Below are 17,145 nucleotides of genomic sequence, written 5' to 3'. Positions count from 1 at the left end.
CCTGTGAGTGTAATGGAGAGGATTCGAAGACGCTTTAAGTCAGAGGGTGAGTTCCATGATGCAGAGGATACACCTGCTGATCAAAGTGAGTCAGAGGAAACACCTGAGTTTGTGCCTAGGAGGTCCAGTCGCACAACGAAAGGTATCCCACCAGAGAGGTATCAGGCCACAGGTGCGTGGGTAGGTTTCGCACAGTGCGATTCTGAGAGTTGTGAGGTGGTTCCACAAATGCCAAACAGGTTTGCCAAGGGAGGGCACAAGGCATTGGGGAAGGAATTGATCTCACAAGGTGTTACTGAAGATGTTGCGCAGGTATCACGCAGGGACACAAGGGGGGGTGTGATGGTTCAGAATTTATCTGGTTAAATTCCCCTGGTGTGTGTCACCTGCTAACGTCAGCTTACAGAAGCTGGGCGGAGACAGAAGCTTTTAGAAGCTCAGGAGGAGGAGTTTTTCCCTGTACTTTCACTTCTTCCCTCTGTGTATCTGTGAGGGAGACATGGCTGAAAGAAGCCCTGGACTTTGTTTGCTGTAATGTTTTAATAAAGAGCTGTAAATAGACGGAGCTGTCTATGTGTGCTTACAAGAAGCAAGACTGCTTTACACGCTGTGTTCAACTCTGCTAAAAAAAGCCGTGACTGAAAGGAGAGACAGCAGGAGTTATTGCGCAGCCAGAGAGGAAGCCTGCCGGACCGCTGTAGGTGATTGATGCGGATCGTAAAGCTGTCTGACGTCGCGGCTCTATCGATAAGGCAAGATCGATAGATATCTCCACAATTCCTCATGGTAATCCCATCTGATCCCTACAGTGAAGGGAGTATGGAATGATTATGGGGTTTTGACCAGAACTGCGGTTTCTGGTGTTCCTTTCAAAGCTAATCTCTTGTGGTCTCTCATGAACTAAGTTGTGGCAACATTGCCATGCCTATAGAAGCTGTTACGTTCCAGATCATCTGAGCAGAACACCAATCAGGACAGAAGAGAATCTGGCTGATGGGGTCTTCCCCAATGCAACTGTCTTGCTTCAATAAGTAGAATCTTGAATTAACTTTTACCCTAATCACAACATTATGGCTTGATTTTTCTCCCACAGAGCTTCACAAAAGAACAAGCCACAGTGCCGCCCCAAAAGTTGCCCTATGTCATTTCTGGGAATATGGACCTAAGAAGAGCCTGCTGGATCAAGCCACTGACCCATATACTGCAGCATCCTCTTGTCATCGTGGCCAACCAGGTGCCTGTGGGAAACAGGAAAGCAGGATTCGAGCATGAGCAACTCTTCCCTCATGTGGCTTTGCTGCCTCCCAACTGCAGAGGCAAAGCATAGCCATCATGGCTCATTGCCATCGATGGTAAGAGCTGTTTGACAGCTGACCTGTCTCCCTTGGGAGGTTGTGGGTTCTCCTTCCTTGGAGGTTTTTAAGCAGAGCCATCTGTCATGGATACTTTAGCTAAGATTCCTGCATTGCAGGGGGTTGCACTAGATGGCCCTTGGGGTCCCCTCCAACTCTACGATTCTGTGATAGCCCTCTCCTCCATGAATTGGTCCAGTCCTCTCTGAAAGCCATCTAGGTTGGTGGCCATGACTGCCTCCTGTGGCCAATGAAAAAAACACCTTTTGAAATGACATATAATGAATTGAAAAGGATGTTAAAAATAACATTTTTTAAAAAAAGCAAAACCCATCAGCTTTTCTTTTGGGAGTTATAGGGACAAAACTGTACAGAACTGTACAGAAACTACAACAGCAAGAATGTTACTTGCCCAAACATGGAAAGAAGCAGAAGTCCCAGCAAAGGAAGAATGGATACAAAACTTATGAAATATGCAGAAATGAAGAAACTTTCTAGAAGAATAAGAAATCAAGATAACAAACTTTTTATAAAAGAATGGAAATGGTTTATTGAATATTTACAGATAAATTGTAAACAGATAAGAACATTGGCAGGATTATTGTAATAACCTGCAGTTTTATAAGAGTATATATTTAAAGTAGATGAATAAATGAGCAAATTAAGTTAATTTGGATATGCAGAAGATATTAAAAATAAATTTAAGAAACCGCAGAAAGAGGGAGAAGGAAGTCAAGTTTTGAAATGGTAAAATGATGGTAAAATTAGTGAAATGTATAAACCTGAAAAGCATAAAGAAAATTAAAAAGAAAAGAAAAAGGCCTCTGGATCCTTTCCAAGGGAGAGACCCCCTTCCAGTCTCTTCAGTGTACAGCAGATGTTGCAGGACTGCAACTCCCACCATCCCTGGCTATGCTGGCTCAGATATTTTGGAGCCCAACGACGCCTGGAGCATCACGGTTTCCCCATCTGTTTTCTGCAAAATCCCTTGAGCCGGTCAGGTCGCAACTCTGAGCCTAAACGCTGTGCTGCCTCTGCCGCCGCAAGGTTCAAGCAGTGCTGGATTTACGTATAAGCTAAACAAGCTATAGCTATAGCTTAGGGCCCCACTCTCTTGGGGGGCCCCAAAAAAAAAATCAAGGAAAAAAACCTGGATGTACATTTCCTAAGATAAAAAAAATAAAAAATTAAAACCTGCATACAGCAACAGTGTTTTGTGTTGTGTAGGCACCTATGATGTAAGTAATGGGCCCTGCCCGCTCCCTAAAATATCACTGGTTTGCTCATGTCTATATATAGGGTGCCTACATTCTGCATGGACTGGTTGCAATGGCAACATGTGCAAATGGCTTTAGATGCCTATTAGGTCCATAAATTACCATATAGCATATAGAAAACAGCGACAATTGTTGTTGACAAAGGCCAGCTGGACATCTAAAGTGCTCCATTACCTTCAGTAGCTTAGGGCCTCATCAAACCTAAATCCGGCCCTGGGTTCAAGCGCAGGCCTCGCGCCTCGCCGGGAGAAGCAACCCGCTTCCCCACAAGGCGCGGCGCCGCCACTTCCTTGGCTTAAAACCTAGGCAGTTTACCTAAGCAAGGGGCGGGCCTGGGGAAAAGGAGGAACTGGGAGAGGCCGCGCGGCCGGCCGGCTCGCCTTTCCAAGCAGGAAGCGGCGCTTGTTCCTCCTCGCGCGGGCCGCCGGCGATGGAGTTCTCCGAGGAGCAGCTGAGGAAGTGGCTGAGCAAGGCAAGGCGGGCGGCGGCGGGATGGGCGGGCGCGGGCGCTCCTCTCCGCGCGCCGGGTGGGCGGCCCGAGGGAGCGACTCCCCCCGGCTTCCCATGGGCGCAGCTTTGCCGTCGAGTCACTCGGGATGTCCCCGGTTAAGACGCTGTTGCAAGCTGCCTGCCTGCTGACCACAAGTTATGTGGGGTTGCAACATGGCCGTGGCTGAGGGTGGCTCTTTAGACTGCCGAAATATGTGTGCCAACGCTGCCGGCAGGGATGTAAGCAAGGCCTCATCGTAGGGTGCATTTAGGGCACAGGCTTCTGCATGCAGCGCTCCTAGAAATGCAGAACTTGCTCCTTGACGCAGGATGTAGGGATCTCTCTAGAAACCTACCGCACATCAGCCCTAGTTGTCATTCAGGAGAGTCACAGGTTCCCTATCTCTGCCCTAGCAGCAGAATCCTGCGTATGTTGGCTCGGAAGGCAGCCCAGTCTTCCGTGTGTTAAATACGTGTAATCTGTGTTGCAATTATGATGGCAAGAATGTTTGGAAGGTGAGTTCAAGCCATTGCTGCCAACGAAGAAGTGGGAGTGCGCTTAGAGTCATCTGACATCAAGTGGTCTGACAGCTCTTCCTACCTGTTCAACTAGCCCTGTTGGTTACCAGATTTTTTTTCAATGAATCTGGGGACACTTTTCAACTTCAGTCAAATTTAGTGGATTTTGTCAGGGGACTGATTTGTAAATCCAGGGACTGTCCCCAGGAAACAGGGACGTCTGGTAACCTTACTGTGGAGGGTTTGCCAATTCTGGATCTGACCCAATTCGATTCCCCACCTCTGCTTTACATACTTAAAAGTGTTGTGTGTGTGTGTGTGTTTTAAAGAACAAATGTGAGTAGAATTTTATCTCTAGTGCTTTAACTCAATGCACATCCGAAAAGGTACTGCTGACAAAGGTGTAATTAAAGAAAGGTGCAGTCTTTCTAATAAGTGCAGATCTACACAGCATGACTTTCACATGGCAATGGGCTGTATTGATACTGAAGCAAATTACAGTAGGTTTCTGGTTCAGAAGAATCAGTGGTTTAGACTTCCAATTTCAGCTGTGAAGCTAAATTGCTTCATAACAATGACAAATTTTAAAGGCAGGGTGCTGCTTAAAAAAATAAAATTATCCTTGTTTTCTCTGCAGTATAAATTCCGAGATCTGACCATAGAAGAACTGAAGAGCGTACATGAGTTGTACCCTAACACCACGTTTTCCATGAATACCTACAGTAAGTGTAATGTCTATTATTTTGGACCATTGGAAAAATGTTTATGTGAGAATGTTGTTGTTTTGTATAGTGATTAATATAAAAGTTTGAATAGTAGTCAATGCAAATAATTTCAAGTAAGGAATTCAACTCTAGTTACTTATGTTTGTTATTGACAATATTACCTGCAGCACAATCCTATGTATGTTTACTAGAAAGTAAGCCAGCAGTATTCAGTAGGGCTTACTCCCAAGCGAGTGTGCTTTCACCTTGTGTAAATTTTTTACCTTCAACAATTAAGTCAGGCACCCCCAAACTTGGCCCTCCAGCTGTTTTTGGAACTACAACTCCCATCATCCCTAGCTAACAGGACAAGTGGTCAGGGATGATGGGAACTGTAGTCCCAAAACACCTGGAGGGCCAAGTTTGGAGGTTCCTGAGTTAAGTAATCACTTTACTGTTGCTTCTTTATGAAGTTTGGGGTGGTGGAGTGAGCTTTGTATTGGTTTGCTGCTATTTGCTGCCAGAAAGGAAAATAAAGCAAATAGCAGCAAACCAATGAAGTTGTTTTATTTTCCTTTCTGGCTGTATTGTATTTTACATGCTCTTTTTATTTTGCTGTCATGATTACTTTGTTCTTTTAAAAAGTCTGGTGATGTATAAACGTTTAAAATAATGAGTTATCTGGCTCTGATATCAGATGTTAATAAAGCAGTATTATCGGTAACAAAATAATTGCAAAAATTTAAAGATGGTGGGGATGTCCACTTACATGAGCTCCCTCTGGCTGTGTCCTTCTGCATACCGAGATGGAGAGGGGGAGGGCAGAGATCTCCACAGTACCAACTTGCTGGCAGGAATGCCGGATACACTCCGCCAGTGCATTTGCACCGGGCCAACCTTAGCAGTGCCTTGCCTGCCCCTCCCCCTCTGTCACAGTGCACAGCAGCTGTGCAAACAGAGAGTGCTCAAGTGAGAAGGGCAGTCTCACTGTGCTGCCTGCTACTGAAAAATGTAATCTATATGCGCATACAAATTAATGTTCTGAACTTTAGCTTTTAAGGATGGTTCCCAGAAAGACCTTTTGAATTGTAGTGGCACTGTTCCAGTGAAATACCAGGGTAAGTTGTCCACTATGTTTTTGTTTGCTACCTAATAATACATTGGGACTTGCAAGTGGAATGGGATGTTTGGGGTGGGGTAGTACCTCTGGTGGATGACACATCAGGCTCCCTCTGGGGAAGTTTGTCCACCTTTGGTTCCCACCCTTTACTTATCTTTCATCTGTGGCTCCTACAAGCTGTCAGCATGCGACAGCAACCACTCCTCAGGAAACAGCTTTGACTGGCCGGCTAAACCATGTGAGGACATGCGAAGCCAGGCTGCAGTGGATTGAGCAGACAAGATCAATAGTGGCTCTTAAAACCACAACAGAATAGGCTAAAACAACTTAAAACTCATACAAACTTTCTAAACATCTTGTTTAAATAAGAACGTCTTCAGCAGGCACTGAGAAGAATACCGTGACGACGCCTGTTTGATATCAATAGTATATCTTTTGTAAGCTGCTCTGGAAATATTTATATTGATGGGCTGCATAAGCATTCTTTAAATAAGTAAATATATCTTTCTAATAGAGTGTCCAATAACAACTCTTGTTCAAGATCAGGTGCAAAAGGTCTACCCACTTCCATTATTCAGGCTGCTGAAACAAGAAGTGATTGTGCAAAAACCAGGAGTGGATTTTTCCCATGTGAAAAATAAATTCCTGGACTGTATATGTTTGCATAAGGGACGCGGGTGGCGCTTGCCGATTGCATGGTCGGCGGTTCGAATCCCCGCGGCAGGGTGAGCTCCCGTCTTTCGGTCCCAGCGCCTGCCCACCTAGCACCCCTAAGTGCAAGTAGATAAATAGGTACTGCTTTATAGCGGGAAGGTAAACGGCATTTCCGTGTGCTGCGCTGGTGCTGGCTCGCCAGAGCAGCTTCGCCACGCTGGCCATGTGACCCGGAAGTGTCTCTGGACAGCGCTGGCCCCTGGCCTCTTAAGTGAGATGGTCGCACAACCCTAGAGTCGGACACGACTGGCCCGTACGGGCAGGGGTACCTTTACCTTTACCTTTTATATGTTTGCCTTCTTAGCCTATGGCTCCAGATCATGGACTTTGGGGTTTTAGTGAAAAACAAAGTACAATAGATCCTACAGTACACCCACCCATGGGTTAAATATCAAGTGTAAAATTTAAGTATACATGACCAGTCAAGGAGCAGTGGTTGTTGATAGTTGCTTATGTTTTGTATTTTGACAGGTAATTCGTACAACATTCCAATTTTCCTATGGATTTTAGATTCTCATCCTTTTACTCCTCCAATCTGCTTCTTAAAGCCCACTGCAAACATGGGGATTTCTGTAGGAAAGCATGTTGATGCCCGGGGAAGGATATACTTGCCCTATCTACAAAACTGGAGTCATGTAAGGGATGTCTGTGCATGTCATGTAAAATAGTATTATTGCTTTACTAAAACCGGTTTACAGTGTTTGTCTTAGTCTTAATTTTATGTCATCCATATTGTGTACCTTAACTGTATAAAAACGTGCCTTTTAACATGAGCTGTCATGCCAGATAGGCTACACAGGCAATGTGAGAGAAAGTAGAGGCTATTTTATTGGACTAGCAAAAGTAGTGTGTATTTGTAGTTCTCGGGTTCTCTGTCGGCAGAGGCATGGCCAACCAGCGTTATTGCAGGGGGCAGTGTTTTGTCTAACAGTGCCCCCAAACATAGTGCTTTACATTTTCATTTCTATGAATGAATGGCAAAAATCTCACTTGCAAAGGAAAAGGCACTTGGAATTCCCCACTGGGATGGGTCATGATCCTCTTACGCCTCTATCCCTGTAAGAAAGGCCTGCTCCTTTCTGTGTAGCTCCTATCTTGATTCTGCTTCTCTGGGAAAAAGTTGATAGCTGGTTTATGTAGCTATGAAGGGGAAAATTTGATAAGCCCTATACACAATAATTGTACATAAAGTGCTTCAGATTCTCAGTCCATTTAGGCATGTGGAGAGCTGCCCTTTTTTTCCCTTTTAAGACATTTTTGTTCATAGAATGTTTGTTATCTAAAATTGCAGTACCAGACCACGTTAAAGGCTCTGGTACTGACATATAACCTCTACAGGGTTCCATGAAAGACCACATTGCCATATACATATGCAGTGGATGGCTGTGTTTTATGGGAGAGTCTCTCCTTGAAGTCTCTAAAATATCAGAAGCCCACAGTAATTGAGAGCAGACATTTCAATGTGGCTGCCCCTGTTTTGTGGAACTAGACAGAAGGCCTTCTCAGTAGTGGCGCCCGCCCTGTGGAACGTCCTCCCATCAGATGTCAAGGAAATAAGCAGTTAACCTATTTCTAAAAGACATCTGAAGGCAGCCCTATTTGGTAAAGTTTTTAATATTTAATACTGTATTGTTTTTAATACTCGATTGGGAGCCACCCAGAGTGGCTGAGGAAACTCAGCCAGATGGGTGGGGTATAAATAAATTATATTATATTATATTATATTATATTATATTATATTATATTATATTATATTATATTATATTATATTATATTATATTATATTATATTATATTATTTTATATTATATTATATTATATATTAATTATTATTATTATTATTATTATTATTATTATTTTATTTTGAGATACAACAGGTGCCTGCTGCCTGTAGTTTCCAGAAACTACTGAATATATTTTGTTTCAAGAAGCTTTTCCAGCTGGATTTTTCGTTCTGTTTTGTTTTAAGTCTCTGCCTTGCATGTTTTGTTAGTGATGTTTAGGAACCTATTTTTAGTTGCTCTTGTTGGAGGCTTGTAAATGGCTTTAAGACTTATGTGAAAGGATATCATAATAAGATGAGGAGGAGGCTAATTGTTGTTATATATGTTTCAGCCGCAATCCATGATCATAGGGTTATTAAAGGAAATGAGCGCAAAATTTGAAGAGGAGCTCCCTCTGTTCTCATTATCATCTTCAGATGCAGCCAGACAGTCAGAACTACTCTCTTACATTGCAAAAATCACTGAAGGTATACATCATCTTTGGGAATTTGTTTGGGGTTTTTGTTTGGGAGCCAAGTTCTGTACTGTATGCAGGATTCAGTCATTGATAAACAGCCGTCATTGAGGAACAATAGCAAGAGATGGCTATCATCCTCCCATTATCCCTGAAGCATCTGGCTGGCTATTGTGAGAAATGGCTGAACTTTTGGTCTGATGCAACAGGGCTCTTCTTCGGTTTGAAGTTAGCATTCATATGAAGAAGGCTGTACAATATGTCTTTGTCCTCCACAGACCACCATAGTTTCCAGTTAAACCTTTTTTGGTTAGTTTGTTCCATTAGATCCAGTCATTTTCCATGCAACTTCCCAAGTTGAGCGCATTTGTTTATATTAATGACTATCTGTTATTTTAGGTGAAGACAACATTCAGTCCAAGGGAGAGGGAAAGAAAAATGATGGAGGATTTAACAAAGTTACAGTGATTGGAGCAGGCGATCTGGGCCTTGCTTGTGCACTGGCTATTACAGCAAAGGTATATATATAGTTTACGTGAAATGACCACTGTGATTGCTTCTGTAGTGATTCCAAACTGAGATAAAATAATTATTATTGAAAATAACTAGGAACAAACAACTAGTGCTCTCTTCCCCATGAAGTAGGTTTAAATTAGGATTGGAACCGATGGATTGCCTAAGCAATTACATGGTGCTATCTTGTGTGTCTTTATTCTGAAGTAGGTGCCATACGCATTTACTTTAGAGCAGGCCTGTTGAACAGAGTGGGATGCATTTCTGAGTAAGCTTGCAAAGGACTGTGCATTGAGGGTCTATTTGCATAACTTCTCAGCACATGGTAACCATAGCTTTTAGTTGGCACATGCTGTCTTAAACTGTGTATTTTCCAATAGCACCAACAGAATGCAGCCTGTATGGATTTTTAGCAGGCTAATATAAGCAGCTGGAAAGCTACTAGCACAGTTGCTTTCAGCATGGATCTGCCACTCACCGGCTGCCCTGGTGAGGTTTAGATCGCTCTGTGAATCTCCAGGTATTTTGTCATGATCCTGGCATCCTACTGATTTCTATGGAAGGGATTTCAGTGCATGTTTAATGCCTGCCGAATTATGCCTGACCATCTTCAGGAGAGTCTGGCTGCTGGATAAAGCCAAAGGCCCATGACTATGGGAAACCTGAAAGCAGGATCGAAGCGGAGCAGCACTCTTCCCACTTTTGATTCCCAGCAATTGGGATTCAGAGGCACATTGTCTCTAGTGGTGGCAGCTTGATTCAAACAGATGACTGGTGTGATGGGAGAGAATAGCTGTTGTCTCACATTTAACAGCAGCTTATGTAGAAAATAGGATTGTATGTCAGCATTTAAAGAAATAAATCAGAGTTGTATTAAACCCTTTCAGAATGCCATACTATCTTCTCTCCACTGAATAATTACTTCTTTGCTTTCAATTTGTACCAGGGTGTTGCTGACAGAGTGGTTGTCTTGGACTGCTCAGAAGGTACAATGAAAGGAGCAGCTATGGACCTGGAAATCTTTGCCTTGCCTAATGTGGAAATCAGCAGAGGTATTGTGTTGGCTTCTGAGATGTGTGTGGTGGTCGTCCCCCCCCCCCCCCAATATACTTCAAGTGAATTTTCTAAGTAATTCTTGGAATCGTTGGTAAGGGCATTTCACCCGTAGCAATAACCTCTGAAAGCACATGAAGGCACCATGTGATGAAGCTAAGGAAGTTTGAGTGTAGCCAGAGCCTGGATGGGGAGACCATGTGTACAGATGGGTTCCATGATGAAAGAAAGGCAGGAGATGTACATGTGTGTATATATGTAGGTGTGTGTGTATACACACACTATATGCCTGAGAAAGTTGTGGCACAGTGCTTAATTAGCGACACCTTTTACACTCGTATGGGTCGTATCCAACGCTTCTGTTCTGCTAACACAGCAGACTTCTGCTTGCACACTAGAACTTTCCTGTCTTCTCCTCTGCAGCACCTCTTGCATCCTCTGGGTCGGAAGAACCTTTGGAGCAGGTTCTGAGGGCATGTGAGGAGAGGAGAGGAGAGGAGAGGAAAGGAAAGGAAAGGAAAGGAAAGGAAAAGGAAGGGGGAGTCCCATTGCACAAGTTGAACTCCACATGCACAGCGTTGGATACGACCCTGTATCTTTAAATAAAACAAAAGTTTACCTGTCCAGTTCATGGACTTACAAAATAATAATGAAATAGGTCTTATACTCTCACCTTGACGTGTGCAGAAATTCTTTCTTTGTGTTCTTAGATTTTTCCGCCTCAGCAGGCTCAAAGCTGGTGGTGCTAACAGTGAATTCTTTAGGCAACGCTCAATCCTATCTGGATGTTGTACAGAGCAATGTTGAACTGTTCAGAGGCATCATTCCTTCAGTAGCACATTATAGCCAACAAAGTGTACTGCTTGTGGCTTCTCAACCAGGTATGGCAGCGCTTACCTTTTTATGATTTATTGCTCCCTGGATATAACATGCTTTGTCAGGAATATTCTCATACTTAATAAACCTATTTCTTTGCAGAGACTTCAGGGTGTTCTCTGTTTGCTCTCTTGTGGTCAAGTATTGTGACAATGTAGAAAACTGGGCCAGAAAGTTTCCTTTTGTGTGTTGTGTATATCTTGACACACATATGGAATAAGTCTTTTGACATTTTCCTTTAGAGAAGTGAGTAACAGGAAAACTAGTACTTCCATGATTCAAGCTTCAAGAAATGAGATTCTGACTGAACATCAGGAAGACCTTTATGACAGTAAACGCTGTCCGACAGTGGAACACACTCCTATGAGAGGTGGTCAACTCTCCTTCCTTGGAGGTTTTTAAGCAGAGGTTGGGTGGCCACCTGTAATGTATGATCTAGTTGAGATTTGCAGGGGGGTGTCGACTAGATGACCCTCAGGGTCACTTCCAACTCTACAGTTCTATGGTTTTGTGATTGCAAATATTTGTATACAAGCATGTTTTGATGCGGCATAGTTAATCTCATTACTTAACCCCAAAGCACCAGGAAAAGTCTCACAAAATCAGTAGGTCTTCCTTTTGAGCAAACATGCTTCTTGGGACATAAATTCTGAGAGGTGCCGGTGAAGAAACCAGTGATTCTGAAAGATCAAAGTGTAGCCTTATTGGAGTTCACCGATTGGGTCTGCGTTGCTCCAGGACAGGAGGAAGGAACTCAAAATGAGTTGGTTCAAAGAAAGAGTTTATTCTGCTCTCCGGATAGCAGAAGGCACTTGCGTGATCAAGTCCACAGCAAGTCCAAAGAAATGACAAGTTTCATGCAGTATTTATATCCTCCAGGCACCCTCTCCCTCCTCCCCTCAGAGCCCAACCACATCAGCCTATGTACGCGGGTTGACATCACATATGTTCCTGCTCTGGCACTCTTAACCTTAAAAGGGATTTCCTTCCTGCACTCCTGACCATAAAAGGATATTCCTGTTCCTACTCCTATCTTGGAACAAGAGGTCACTACTTCCGAGAACATGCTCTGGCGTTAGTCCCAGACTTGGGTCTCTGCATCATTTGTGGTCAGAACATAAGATATGTCTGTGTCTGTTCTACTGGTAGAGTCAAGGCCAGTCTTGCCGTCAAACTGATAAGAGAGAGAGCTGTGTTCTTGTTTTGCATTTGCTCAATGGCTGAAGTTTATGCATTTTAGCTAAGGAGAAATGGGGATTTTGGTGCAGTTTAAAAACTGCCTGCACAGTCAGTTTTTGGGTTTTGGAAACCCATTCCTTCAAAAGCTTCTCATCATGTTTTGTTGGAAACGAATAATAACCAGCAGAAATTCACTTTACCAGAACCAAATGTTGTAGAGTGTGATTCTGTTAACCAAGTTTAGTGATATATTTAATTATATTTAAGCTGTGCAAAATAATGCACAGTCAAAACCATGTCTCCTCAGAAATAAGTACTGTTATATTAAATGGGCTTACTTCCAGGAAAGTGGGGTTAAGATTACAAATTTACTAAAACATCCTTCATGATATTTGTCGGAGATGTTGCTGTTGTTTTTAAAATGAATAATTTACTGATATCCAATCAACCCCACTGCCAAAGAGATGAATGATAACTTGATTGGAAACATGTCTTTTTGACCTGAATACAAATTAATTTGCCCTTTTCAATGTGTTTTTGTCAAATGTACAGTGGAAATAATGACCTATGTATCATGGAAGATGAGTGGATTTCCTAAAAGTCGGGTTATCGGGATTGGTTGTAATCTAGACTCTGCAAGATTCCAATACATTATTGCAAACCTATTAAAAGCTCAAATCAGAGGCAAAGATAATTGGATTATTGGTGAACAAGGGGAAAACAAAGGTAAAATGATGACTTACTACTTAGCTTACTATGCAGTTTAGGGTACCACATGTGTACTTTATATCAGGAGATAATTTCAGAAAACATTGTGATTATTTTTTAATAGAAGTACTGTATATGGAGATATTTCAGTTTAAATTACTGTTACTTATTTAATGGATAGCCATGACAAGAAGTTTGTGGTTCTGTTCCAGAGACAGCTTCTCCAATTCTATATTTTATGCTTACACTACATTGCGGTGGTGGTTGCTTTGTCACTGACTTCTCATGCAGTTTCTTTGTCTGACGGGTTATTGCGTATTCTGTGTTTTCTGTACATCTGTGAGTTATGTATTCCTCTGAATAGAATTCCTACAATTGGTCTCTTAAAAAGCAAAATGGAAAGCACACACTCTACAGAGAAATTATTCCTGAGATAAAAATGCAAATGTTTTTTAAAAAACTTGGATTGTAATTTTATCCTATTCAGTGGCAGCATGGAGTGCTTCTAATTCAGTGACAAGTCATCAGGATGAAGATATAGCAAATCAAAATGCCCAGCATCTCTTAGCTAACAGGTAAAGCACTTAGACATGTGGCAGCGCAATCAGAAGTAAGTCCCACTGAGTTAACTGGGACATATTCCAATATAGATTGATATAGGAGTGCAGCCTAATTCTTAATTTTAATTTACACCCTAGTAACATGATATGAAAGGGAAACCTTCATGACGTACCTATTAAACCCCATTTTTACTTGAACACGTTTTGATCAGGCTACGTATAAAAGGCCTCAAATTCTAGTTGAAGTCTTATCTGTCAGCAGTGCTATTCTTAAAATACGTATACTTTACTCAGGGTCTTGTACCTAAGAAAGTAGCCCACTCTAGACAGCTAACACCTCATAAACCTTGAAGTAATGAATAAGGGAGGGGGCAGACACAAGAGTGGCAAATTCCTTACACACGCTTTGCTGCTAGTCATAAAATTAGCAACAAGTAATGTAGTCAGCCTCTGCTTGGCTCAAGACCTGTTGACATGAAAATGTAATCTATACGTAACCATTTTGCTGTAACCTTTTGATTGGTCGAAAGCCATCACATGCATTCTGATGGTTTGTTCTTGGCTTACCATTTGTGTTTTGTCTGAGGCAGACAAACCATGAGTCTGGGTTCAGATGCAGTATGAAGCCAAACAAACCATGGTTTTGCATGGCATAGCTAGTGTGGAAGTAGGGCAATCATGGGAGGAGAAAAGCAGCTGCATTTTTTTACTACAAGTACCCTCACGCTTGCTTGTTCACATTTAGACAGTTTGGGTAGCACAACATGTGAACAAGGCTACTACAAAAATGTGTACCACGCTTGTTGATATACAAGCGTGACGTATGGAGATTATAAAGGGGGCATATTGCTTGCTAAAAAAGTGCATTGTAAATCCTGATTCTTTTGCTATTATATAGAGCCATGGAAGTTCTGAAAGGAAGAGGCCAAAAATCCTGGTCTGTTGGTCTGTCAATAGCTGATCTGGCAGACAGTATATTGAATGATAAAAGGAAAGTACATTCCATATCAACGATGGTGAAGGTAAGCACAGGATCTGATCTGATTTTGCTTTTTTAGAATAGAGGAAACATTAACCTGTGGGCCCCAGGAATTCTAATATACCCAATACTATGTTTTGCCTTTTCTAGGGATGTTACAATATAAACTCTGAAGTATTTTTAAGTGTGCCTTGTGTGCTTGGAATCAGTGGAGTAACTGAAGTCATCAAACTGTTGGATAAAGGTACTGTGGCACAGGAGCTTCAGTCCACGGCTGCCTCGATTCATGATCTTCAACAGCAGCTGAAACTCTGAATACCAGCTAGGCATAACTTGGCCTCTAAGGTATTTGAGAGTTGCAGAAAAGACACTATTGCCTAGGTGGCTACTAAAAAAAGAATACCTCAAAATGTTGAAGCTTTGCTAAATTTGGTGTATATTTAATTATAGGGCATGCTAAAGACCATCTGTCAATGACATTCTTATAATAAAAATGATTAGGCAAAATAGGATGGAAATATGTAACATGAAACTTACCGTAATTTCCCAAACTTTCTAGATCATGGGTTGCCTTTTTGCTGGATTTTGTACTCTTGGTTATTTAATTACTATCTGTATTAATAAGAAAAAATAGGATCTCTTCTTTTTCCTATATTGAATGCACAACACTATATCAGAGCCATCACTATAATCACCACCAGCCCACTTCCTTTTCTAGGTTGCTGTAAATTTGTTGACAAGAGGTATCTTTTCAATCAGAGTGACTATTGTTTTGCCATAGGTGATACAGCATTGCCATCGTGTATTTACTATAGAGAACCAGTCTTGTATATATATTACACATTGCTAAAGTCTAAACATAGATGGCCTGGCAGCAAGGTATTGCCTAAAATTAAGGGTCCATGTTTCAGCCAATGATTCAGACAATTTATAACAAAATGTTTCCACCAGCAAATCATTGCAGTAATTCATTTGAAGCTGAATTTTTTGGCATTGCAGATGAATTCTATTTGCTTATCCTTAATGTGCCTGAAAATATTTTTCTGAACTTTTTGTATGAATCACCCAAAGATTTAGATATTGCTGGGGGTGGGGATATAAAAAAAAACAACCCAGCGCTGTTACATTGCGGCAGTATATAAAATGTGCATAGTTGTATTGTCTTCTTAAAGGCACTTGGCCAAAATCCAAGAGGCCTTGAGGTTCTGTGTGTTCACATCCTTCCTGCTTAAGGTTCTCGTAGCCCCTGTAAAGCCACCCTGAATGTTGGAGTACCCTCCAGTGCAGCTTGTGAATGAAGCAGCTGGGTGGAGCAGGAAATGTTTTGTTTCCCATGTGCACACATTAGTGCTTTTGGCTCACATGGGAGGGCATACTGGATTCTGTACAAGATTTATAAATTGAATTATATAGGCACTTTGTATGGGGAGGACATTATAGAATACAGTAAGGCACAGCTAGTCACCATGGTTTAAATGAAATGCTTCCTTTATTCAGAATATATTTTTTAAAAGGTGATTCTTCTCCCTTTCCACTCTACCATGCTTTAAAATATAATAGATGAGAAAATAGTTATTGGATAGTGTTAGCCAATACTATTCCCAGGATCTAAATGATGATTTATGAACTTAGGGTAAAGAGGAGGTAAATTTTTATTTCTATCTAATGAAGTAATCTGTTTTTATTTGGTCTTTTGTTAAAATAATTGTGACTTGGCCTGAGTCTTTAGGACAGGATGGGAAGAAAAACTGAATGAATGCACTGCTCAATGTTATGCACTGATAAGGCTTAGTATGTTTGGTGTCATCAGTTGTAACACTGCAACAAGCTTTAAGCACTACCAAATATATAAACAGTCTAATGATAGTATATATAGATTTTGTACTCAGGTATGATTGCAATGAATTTTTGTCTTTTTCTTTGCATTATATATTTAAGCAAGTGCTATATGGAAAAACACTGTGATGTGTAATGTTAATAAAACATTTATTAGCTTTTAAAAGCTTGATGTGTTTTTTTATTACTGTTTTATTGGTTTTAGGTTGTGTTTATGTGCTAATGCTTTAACAATATATTATGGGTGTGGGGGTTAGACCATACATGGCTTAGAGGTTTTTGAAATATTTAGCAGTACATAAATGCAACAGATTAATGAAAGAATTTGCTAATATATACTAATATATGAAGCACATCTATTGGTAGGTCAGATGAGGAATTCATGAGTTGGTGTGGTGCACTATCTAGCTGGTACAAAATATTATCTTGAATCATGACAGCAAAACTTAAATTATTATTTATTAGATTTGTTGGTTGTTACCAAAAGGTCTCCAAATCTAAATTTAAAAGGATGTACAGGACTTTTGGCTGCATGGTTGATGGTTGTTTTACAGACAATTTTATTTAGTAGTTTGATGGATTTTAATATGCATGTATTTTGTGAACTATTTTATTGTTTGACCCTATTGTACACCACTTCAGAATAAAGTAGTTTACAGAATGCATGCACATTCAAATCCTTCAAACCATTAAATAACCTCTCTATATTTTATGCATTAATCTGCTCCATCTATACACAATCCTTTCCATTGTACGTAGGCTTTTTAAAATAACACTGACAATTTCAGTGACTGTAGCCAGGATTCCTGGGTACCATTTAGTTTTGTCTCCAATGTATACATTTTGTAGGAGTGAAATCCAGAGTGTTGCTATGTGCTGTGTGAAGATTTCATTTTGTCTGTCTCAAACCCTTGGTCCATCAAACCTGAAGTGTTGTCTACACCAAGGGAGGGTGAACCTTTGGCCCTCCAGGTATTCTTGGACTACAGTACCCATCTTCCTTGACTATTAGCCATGCAGTCTGGGGTT

General features: G+C 41.3%; 1 protein-coding gene across 4 annotated transcripts; it reads left to right on the top strand.

Moving 5' to 3' along the window:
- The first annotated feature begins 1,116 nt into the window (after positions 1 to 1,116).
- Positions 1,117 to 16,282, top strand: UEVLD (UEV and lactate/malate dehyrogenase domains). Of its 4 annotated transcripts, none has more exons than XM_081904161.1 (12): positions 1,117 to 1,352; positions 4,275 to 4,359; positions 5,394 to 5,459; positions 6,647 to 6,810; positions 8,290 to 8,425; positions 8,812 to 8,930; positions 9,872 to 9,977; positions 10,689 to 10,859; positions 12,586 to 12,759; positions 13,229 to 13,316; positions 14,200 to 14,323; positions 14,431 to 16,282. In XM_081904161.1, the coding sequence occupies exons 1-12, from the start codon at positions 1,269 to 1,271 to the stop codon at positions 14,593 to 14,595; spliced, it is 1,482 nt and encodes a 493-aa protein (XP_081760287.1). In that variant the 5' UTR covers positions 1,117 to 1,268; the 3' UTR covers positions 14,596 to 16,282. The 4 variants fall into 4 exon arrangements, with proteins under 4 accessions (XP_081760287.1, XP_081760288.1, XP_081760290.1 ...); XM_081904162.1 differs by lacking the exon at positions 1,117 to 1,352 and adding an exon at positions 2,937 to 3,101; XM_081904164.1 differs by lacking the exon at positions 1,117 to 1,352 and adding an exon at positions 3,232 to 3,358.
- The last annotated feature ends 863 nt before the right edge of the window (positions 16,283 to 17,145 follow it).

Source organism: Podarcis melisellensis, assembly GCF_964234715.1.
Source record: "Podarcis melisellensis genome assembly, chromosome: 1".
In the NCBI taxonomy this organism is placed as follows: domain Eukaryota; kingdom Metazoa; phylum Chordata; class Lepidosauria; order Squamata; family Lacertidae; genus Podarcis; species Podarcis melisellensis.
Note: the sequence above shows the minus strand (reverse complement) of the source record. Positions and strands in the feature narration are given on the sequence as shown.